Here is a 9,336-nt window from a genome sequence, read left to right as displayed (position 1 = left end):
ATATATTCTCAAAGAAGGGATAAGAGATTGTTTATAAGAGGAAAAGCTTGAAAATAAAAAAAGAGCTGAAAATCTGGGGAGGTGAGAACCAGCAGCCAGAATGACTTTAAGAAGGCAGCTGGGAGAGCAGAAGCATTTCCAGCCGCGGGGCTTTTAGGACGACAGGCTCCAGCTGGCTGCAGAGACCCCTCCACCAGCACAACTTCAGCCCCCCAGAGGAGATGCCCCCAGTCACCCAGCACATAAGCCCCTTCATAAGCTGAGCCAGCACTATCCTAAAAATCCATCAGGCTTGACGCCCTGACAACAGCTTCAGATGGCCCCGTGTTGAGGAGCTGTGTCCCTCCCAAGGACACTACATCAGCCGAGGTGGATAAGAGGAACCACAAAGCCACCAACTCTGGCAGCAACCACGAGGGATTTCCTTCTAAATCTCAAGGACTGCGCAGATTTAATGCAGCTCGTAAGGGCTAGCAATGGTGCATTTGGAGTGATTCAGCTTTATAGCTCTCATTTAATTGTTTCTTTCCCAGAAATACAAAGTAGTGCAGCAAAATATATCCCCTGTGCCAAATTCTTTGCTCACATATAGCTTACACCAGCCTCTGTCAGGAGCTGGGGCTGTCTGGTGTGGGGCTTCGGGACTTGCCAGGGGACCCCTTGTTTTAGCTCTCCCTTAAAACCACAGAGTGAAAAGGAGCTAGTCCAGGGTGAGGCTGGAGGGGAGATTCAGGCTAGACATGAAGAAGAAATGTTTTACAACAAGGGTGGTGAAACGCTGACCCAGGTTGCCCAGAGAGGTGGTAGATGTCCCATCCATGGAGAGATCCAAGGCCACCCTCTTCCTCTGTAACAGAGGATTTGCAGGGTGATTGCTTTTGTTAGCCACCCAATAATAACCCTTTGTCTGCTTACACCATTCCTGGGCATGCAAAGAGCCTGGCTGCCAAAAATCCGAGTATTTGGGGATGGGGATGCATGTGGGAATCATTTGGAGAAACTTTGAAATACTGCAGGAAAAGTCCTTTTTAATCCACAGCTGTAGAGTAGTGGAAGCCAAATGGATGGCAACAATTGCCATTTTTTTTTGTCAAGTCAAATCAGTTTACAGACCAAGCGGTCAAAGCATCAATGCTATCCAAACCCACTTTGTCTTCTCTGTCAGCAAGCTCTGGTTTGGGCACCACAAGTTAAAGCTTCATTTCTTTCCTATCCCAAGCTTGAAATCCTCTGCTGTGAAGCTGGGCAAGGGCCACTACAGGCTCCCTTCCCCAGCCCTGTTCAGGTTTTCCCTGCCACATCGACAATAAAGAGAAAATAAAAAAGTGCAAGTAGAGTCTCTGTGTTATTTCTGGCAGCCAATATTGCAAATTTAGTAAGAATCTAGATGATAGAACATTGCGAAAATAATACCGTATTTACAAGCCCAGAGTAAATACTTTTCCAAAGAGACTTCCTCTGAGCCCATGCTGTAAAAAAATGCTGCAATTCAAGTGATGGCTTCAATTCAGCCTGAAATGCAAACCATACATACAGCTCTGCTTTGCTAGTCTGAGACAGTGACAGTACAGCATGTCTTCTCCAGAAATTAGGTCCATTTCCCAGCAGGCATGCCACAGGCAAAACACATAAAAAGGCTTAAGAGATGCATTGCTTGTTCTAGGATGCCAATAAGTAAATAATATATACCTTGCTCATCAGAGGGACATACAGCATGGCTCAGGCTCCTGAAGGCACGGTGGAGAGCCTGTGCAATCTGGCCACTCAGGGATAAAACTTTCTAAATGTGGTTGGAAGGGTTTTATCCTTGACATTTTATTCCCGGGACGCTTGAACTTTGGAAGAATTTGAAGCAAAAAAGTCTGGTTTCAATTTCTTTTCAAAGTGCATCAATTTGGCTTTGTCAAGCTTGAAAGAAAAGAAAAACAATCCTCAAACTTCATTATCCAAGAATGTTAGAAACAGCCCCAAAACTGGAAGGACACCAAGTAAATACGTGGCCTTTAAAAGTGTGTTTCACCCCTGTTTTCCTCTGGCATTCAAAAAAGTGCTCCTGCCCCTGCACCAGCATTAGCAGACCCCTCCAGCAGCAAATCCCATCATCCAAAAGAGGTACCTGAGTGAACCGAGCTGGTTCAGCTGTGGCCATGTCCCTCTCAGCTGCCTGCCTGCCCTGGGGTCCCGAGCTCAGAGGATTTTGCCACAGGCCACCAGTGAGCAGGTTAAGAGCAGATCTGTGCATTTATCTGGATGCACACTGTACAGAGTGTATTTTGCGGGGGGGGTGCAACACACAGGGCTGTACTCACCCCCCCAGCACTGCCTTGCTGCCCGCCCGATGAACCGCAAAACCATGTGGGCAGCAGGAGACGCATCCTGCCACAACTGATTTTAACAAAGGCTGCTTGAAAAGCAACGGGAAAATCTGCTCTGGCTGCCCACCACCTCTGGGAACATCTCCAGAGCCTTGTGCCCAACATGTGGTGCTCGTGGCAGCTCCCAGAGTGTTGGAAAGACAGGCTGGTATGTCAACTAGATCCAGGAGAACAGCCTCTTCCTTTTGGTTTTCTCCAGGAGTTTTTTGGCTTGTAAGGGCATGGCACATAGGTTAATCTCACTGCTGGGGACCCATAACCATGCTGAGGATGTGGAAGGAGACAAAACTCCTCCAACCCAGAATGACTTTGAGTGAGCCTGAGCAGAAGAAAACCCTTGGCAGCATCCGTTGCCCATCATTCAAGTGTTTAAGTGCCTTCCTATATCATCCTACTTAGGGAAGACAGATGGCTGGCAGAGTGGGAATTTACTAAAGACAGGTATTAAATGAGGAATGCCAACCTTGAAGGTAGCCCCAGCTCAGAGCAGCTGCCTGGGGAAGCAAGTCTGCTGTGCTGCCCCCACACATGGCTAGGGAACCATGTCCCACCATCACCTGCATCACCCTGGGGCAGCCCCATGAGCTGTCAAAGCAGCCGTAATTCCTCGTAGACCCACACCAGCCTTGTGTCTGGGGTTTTTTCCACTAGGGATGCAGTTTTTTTCCTCCAAAATGCCTTTCAAGCTGCGGGGACCACGACCCCACTGCATTTCAGCACCCTGTGGCCACCCTGCTCAGCATCAGGGCAGGAATGCGGCAGGCAGGCATTGCCTGTCTGCTCAAGGTGCCCCTGCAGACCCACTTCCACATGTTGCTCCTCACGAGTGATTTGGGAAGCTCAAACCAGGCACTGCAGAGGTGAGAAGAGGGACTGTGCTCCCACAAACCATATGCAAAGGAGTCAGAGCAAATGCTGGGTCTGCTGAAGCCCAGGAGATGGAAACCTGGCGTATCGCCACATGGTGCTGGGTCCTTCCCTGCAGAGTCAGCAAAGCCCTGGTCACTGGCACACAAGCCTTCCCACCAGCGTGTCCAAAACCAAACCAGAAAACGACCAAGTTAAATTGCCTGGTGCAAAACTTCAAAACATGCTGTGCTTTGCTAAATTTTGGACAGTCTGCAAAGCTTCTGCCACAAGGGGATAATTTATGGTCAAACTGTGAGATTAGCATGCTTTGCAGTAGCATAGGACAACACTCCAGCAGCAGCATAAAGGGATGAAATGGTGTTGACACCACTCACTCTGACCATTGACTTTAAAGGGATGGTCCAATGTGCTTCCTTTAACTTCTAAAATAATGTTCCCTTCACAGTTCTTCCCAGTTACTGCTACAGCCTTGGGGCTGCGAACTATAAAATCCTTGAAACCCTTGAGCTCCACAGCCTCTTTCTAGTAATAACCTGGTGTAACCTGGGCTCCAGGTCCTGAGTCAGTTCCTTGAGCTTTTTGCTTCTCACGGCTGAGATTTCCTGTTTCTTGCTCAATATCGTAGAATCATAGAATTGTGTTGGTTGGAAAAGACCTTGAAGATCATCAAGTCCAACCATTAATCTAGCACTGCCAAGTCCACCTCCAAACGGTGTGCCTAAGAACCTCATCTACGCATCTTTTAAACATCTCCAGGGATGGTGACTCCACCACTTCCCTGGGCAGCCTGTCCCAATGCCTGACAACCCTTGCCATGAAGAAATTTTTCCTAATATCCAATCTAAACCTCCCCTGGTGCAATTTGAGGCCATTTTCTCTCATCATTTGTTTCTTGGGAGAAGAGACCAACACCCTCCATGCTACAACCTCCTTTCAGCTAGTTGTAGAGAGCAATAAGGTCTCCATTAAGCCTCTTTTTCTTCAGGCTAAATGACACCCATACCCACTATTTCTGGTTTTGGGAGGCCCCTCACCCTGTCGGTGCTTCTCTGCCTGGCCACAGGCTGAGCACTGGCTCTGCTCACACACTCCATCATTCAAAAGACCATTTTGAACAAAATCTTCAGCTGGAGCTGGAAACTGCTCTGTGTCACAAGAAAATCCCAGCACTTGTACATAATAGTACCATTCCCTTTGCACTGTCTGGTCCCAGTTGAGTTACAGACCAAGGTCAGCCAAAACACAGGCTCATAAAACCCCTAGGAGTAGCCTACAAGAGCATCAAGGCTCCAAGTCTCCCCAATGTCCAGTTCAGCGTCTTTATGGAGAACCTGGGCATGTGATGGAGGACACCATGGAGGAGATGGATGGCCATCACCTGCATGGAGGACACCTCACTATAGGGTGTAGCTGATACAGTCAGGGCAGGGCTGCCACTCAGGGGGACCTGGAGAGGACATGCACTGTCCATTCCTGCACCTGGAATGGACTAAAGCCCTGCAGGGTACTGGTGGGGACTTGCTTTTCCTGTGATGACACTGTCCTTACCCCTAAATTGTGTGATTTTCACTGAGAAAAATGAAAGATTCATAATTCTCCTTGCTCACACCATATAAATCTTTCGGCTTGCAGGAAGTTAATATTCATCTCATCGGTGGATGGACAGGGCATTTTTCATCCTGATGCTGTGTACAGTGCAGCTCAGAACCCCTCCGGTTTAATCCCAGAAGTCAACAAAAAGCTCCACAAAATAAAACATTCTCGGATGCCATAATTCTTTTCCTCAAAGTAGGCAGATTAAAAGCTTTCAAATGCCTCATCCTTCTCCTACCCAAGTTCAAAGTCAGGGCCTATTCTGCAGACTCTTGCACTGAGCTGGGTCTTCTGCTTCTTGGAGACACATCTCCTAAGAGATTGCTGGTTGTCTTTCAGGACGTGTCACCAAGACACATGGGTCTGCTGCCATGTACATAGGCAAACTTCTCCATTACTTTAGACCATTAAAAGCCTTATATGAAGCAGTATCAACCTGTACCTGAACCATCCAGGACACCATGGACCTGAAACAGCACCTGGTGTTCCCAGTGAGCCAGCAAAGCTCTGAGCAGCCATGAATACACAACTGTCCTGCTAGCGTCATGGGACACGGGAGGTCCTCCTCATCGTCCACTTGTTCCTCTAACCCTCACACCTACGTGAGAGCGGCACAACCTCAAAATCCTGGCAGGGATATCACGGAGGGAGAGCAGCGGGTTTGGGCAACCATTGCTCCCTTGTTCCCTCTGCTGCTGTGCAAGATCCTGCCAGGTTTCCCTTTTTCCCCCTCCCCTCGTCCCAGTTTCCTGGCCAGCCTGCTGCACTGAGCTCCAGAGGTTTTCAGAGCAGCTTTCCCCATCTGCCTGCTGAAACAGCAAGAAGGGGGCCCCTTCCTCGGTGAAACAGATGTGGCTTGCCTTTGTGCAACATCTGTGCCTCGTGCTCCCATTCATTTTGAACAGTCTTGCCTTTGTTTACGATTTGTGCAGGGGATGCTTCAGAGGAGGGCAGCAGCCTGCGACCCACAGGCTCGACTCCTTTGCTTCAAGTCCCACACACAAACTGCCTCAAAACTCCTGGGTTTCTTCTGGTGAAAAACAATAAGCTTTGTTCCCCACAGCATTCGGGAATGGACAGCCCCATTCCTCAGTGCTTCGGTTCCAGCCACAGCAAGTGGCTCGCACTCATGATTCCTGTGGGATTCCCAAACCCAGGGAAGCAACAGCAGCAACCTGGGGGCTACCACAGATTCCCTTCCTCACAGCCCCCCTCACCCCAATCGCTTCTTTTGCTGCATTTCTGGGCTGCTCACCAGCTTTGACTTGGCATTCCCAGTGGGGCTGCATTGCTTCAGCTCCTCTGTGCATACCAGCAGCCAAGAGCAAAAGTGCTAGAAAGACACATCTTGTTTGTTCTGGGCTGCATTTAATATGGAGAGGAACACATTAAAATAAAATCAAATGTTATTTCCTTCTCACTCTTGATGAGTTTACCAATCCTGCTGATGAGTGCCTGAAAAACTGCTAAAACTCTTACACATTTTGGCACCCAGTCCTGTTTTATTTATTTTAGTGAGGGTCGCGTTTTTTCTGTATTTTGGGGAGGGGAGATTTTGATCCACTTAGTTTCAGTTTTCATTTCTAACCAATGGACTAGCACCAGGGAATAGCAGTGATTGCTCGGTGCCGGAGAAGGGCTCGCAAAACCCACATCGTGATGCTGGCGAGGGGCAGCACTGGATTCCCTTGTTGGCCTTTCAGTGGACGTTGCCCAAATTGGCCGGTTGGGTTTCCCTGAGCTGGCTGTCAGGTTTTTTCCCTTCCTGGAGAGCAGGAAAGAGCATTCGTGGGATTCCAAAGGGGAGGGAGGAGGAGGACAGCGGAGCCTTTCAGCCCTGCGGGCTTTCTTCTAAACAGAATTGTTCGTAAAAGCCCTGGCTTCAGTTGTAGAAAAAAGTAACCCTGTGTTCCTCTGTTTAAGCCATTCCTTTTTACAGAGGAAAAAAAGGAAAGAAAGCTGCTGGTGACTTGGCTCTGAGTGCTGCCTGAGTCCTGCAGACCCCGTCCCAGGCAAAGCCTGCCAGCAGCCGCCCTCCAGCCCCTTCTGCTTCTCCCTCGAACCCCATCGTGGTACGAGCACCAGACCAGGACCTAAAAAAGGGTCTTTTCCATCAGGGCAAGGCAAATAGCTGCAGGCAGACTGGAGTTATTGAGCGTTTAAAACAGAGGGGGTAATAAAAGTATTTGGCGTCTATGCCAGAGGATTAATAAAGTGTAATCACTCCTTCTTATTTAGACTACCTCATGTTAGGTGAGTGACAGAGCAGTTGGCAGATTTTGAAACCAGAAGAAAGAAGATGTTTCGGTCATGCAGTCATCCCCCAGCCCTCACCGCTCCAGCAGGCTGGGCACGTACAGGGCTGGATCCAACAAGCAACCGTCTGCGAGCGCGCTCCCTGCTAACAGTGACGCTCACAGTTGGGGTGTCTCTAGCTTTCTGCACATGGTCACCCTCCTGCTGCTTTTGAAAGAAGTCAAAACTCACCTTGGGAATTTTGCTTAGGGTTTTGCTGCAAATGCAGCAAACAGCACAGCCTGAATTTATTCTTCGTGACCGTCACTGCCCTGCCTACAGGTGAGCAGTGCCCAGAGCAAACCTGGATTATGGGTGAAATCAAAGCAAGCAATACGGGAGCTCACAAAGGGGAAAGGATTGCAGAAGCAGACCTTGCTTTGCCAAAGCAAAATGAAAATCCTGGCAAAAACTGAATATCCCGCTCTCGCAGGGGAGACCACACCAGGTACCTGGCACAGGCTATATACTCTTTGAAAGGCTTCATAGTGAAGGCTTGTGCAGGAAAGCGTTACTGTGAACAAAAGGCTGGTGCAGGGAGAGCTGCCTTGCTTTTTTCTTTGACAGGGAGGAGTTATTCACGAGCTCAAAATGAGTGACAATAACCTCAGTCTTATCTATTTTTCCTGGTGCTGAAATTCATTAAGAAACTCAAAACATCCTAGGATAGAAATCATAAAGCACAACAGTGGTGTCTCACATAAACACACACCCCCCACACACCCTCTGGTGAAAGCTGGCACGGCCCCACTGCTCCCAGAGTTACTCTGAGTCATCCACATATTCTCGAGGACATAAAAACATTTCAGCAACACAAGCGACACCCAAGCACCAGTTTCTGGCAGCAGCACCGGGCGTCTCCTCAGCTCATCCATCACATGCGTTTGCAATCCCTGCCTGACACACGCTTTGCAAGGGTTGAGGTGTGGGAACAGAGATGAAGCCCCCCCTGGCATGATGCCCCAGCTATCCCCTCCCAGGACAGGGTGATGGGAAGTGGTGGGGGCCCCATCCCAGCTCAGCCAGCTTGTACTTGCTCAGATGGGTCTGAAAACTGGTTGCCAAGGGATGTTCCAAACTTGAGCGCTGAAACTAGACATGAAAAACCACCCTAAGGTTTGAAATGTGCTGCAGATACAGGGGAATCTGCTGTCACTGGGGAAACACGACATTTCTCCCAAGGAAGCATTTTCCTTTGCCAAACTGGCAGGTTTTCTGTGCCTTTTTGATGAAAATGCCATGCTTTGGGAGGACCAAATGGAAAGCAAGAAGGGGCTCTTCGTGGTCGCCAAGAATATCTGCACTTTGCTGCCTTCACCCCATGCTCTTGCCTGCCTAAAGCGATGTGACCCAGGCTCTTTAAAAGGTGGATTTCAGCTGAGGAAGCATGATCACCTCCCTGGCAGACAGCAATGCATTTAGGCACTGCAGCATCAGGCACTGCCTTTACCAACATCCTTACAGTCTGCTTTGTCCACCTCTAGTGTCATTTAAGACAGACACATGCCAGAGTGGGTCCCTGCCTTGGTTCCCTCACCATGCCCCAGTCCTCCAAGAGGTCCCTCTCAACTTGCTCCTGTAATGGACACAGTCGGGACATGACCTCACATCTCATCCCATGGGGTTGGTGTCCCTGAGCAGACCCGGCGTCGCTTCCCGCCATCAGTTTGGAAAGAAAACCCCTAAATCCTACCATGTCTCGCAGCGCCGGATGATGCGCTCCTCCTCGTGTGCCTCACTGCCTGTGATCACCTCCTGAGCCGGGCACCAGCTGCCTGAAACACTTCCATACAACACCAGGAACCCATGAAAAATTTTAAAAAAATAAAAATAGCAATAATAATAATAATAATAATAATAATAATAATAATAAATCCTCCAGCAACTAATCAACCCGCCTCCTCTCCCCGAGCCGTTAACCACGGCTGGGGGCTGTCACCCATGGTGCCCCTCCAGGCTCCCCGCAATCTCTGCTGCCTGACCCCACATTGCCGGGGGCTGCCGAGTCCCTGCCACGAAGCACCAGCAGGCGCCTCCTGTTCCCCCCAGCGGGAGGACACCCTTCAAACTTCAGCTGCAAGTTTTCAAACTCTGCCTCATCCCAGACCCACCTCCCTGTGGGGAGGGGAGCGGAGAGGCTGGGAAGGGGGGGAACAGGCATTCGAAGAGTCTCGATTTCACAATAAAAGCCCTTCTAGCTGCT

At 49.5% G+C, this 9,336-nt stretch overlaps 1 protein-coding gene across 2 annotated transcripts in view; it reads right to left on the bottom strand.

Annotated features, from left to right (window-relative positions):
- GASK1A (golgi associated kinase 1A) overlaps positions 1 to 9,174 on the bottom strand; it is a 19,524-nt gene extending 10,350 nt beyond the window's left edge. For both annotated transcript variants that reach the window (XM_082044153.1, XM_082044154.1), the window contains exon 1: positions 8,827 to 9,174. In XM_082044153.1, the coding sequence (XP_081900279.1) occupies positions 8,827 to 8,829 (3 nt within the window). In that variant the 5' untranslated portion in view covers positions 8,830 to 9,174. The remainder of the gene's footprint in view (positions 1 to 8,826) is intronic.
- Between the last annotated feature and the right edge of the window lie 162 nt (positions 9,175 to 9,336).

Source organism: Streptopelia decaocto, assembly GCF_964273445.1.
Source record: "Streptopelia decaocto genome assembly, chromosome: 2".
NCBI classification, from domain to species: Eukaryota; Metazoa; Chordata; class Aves; order Columbiformes; family Columbidae; genus Streptopelia; species Streptopelia decaocto.
This window is presented reverse-complemented; position numbering and strand designations above follow the sequence as displayed.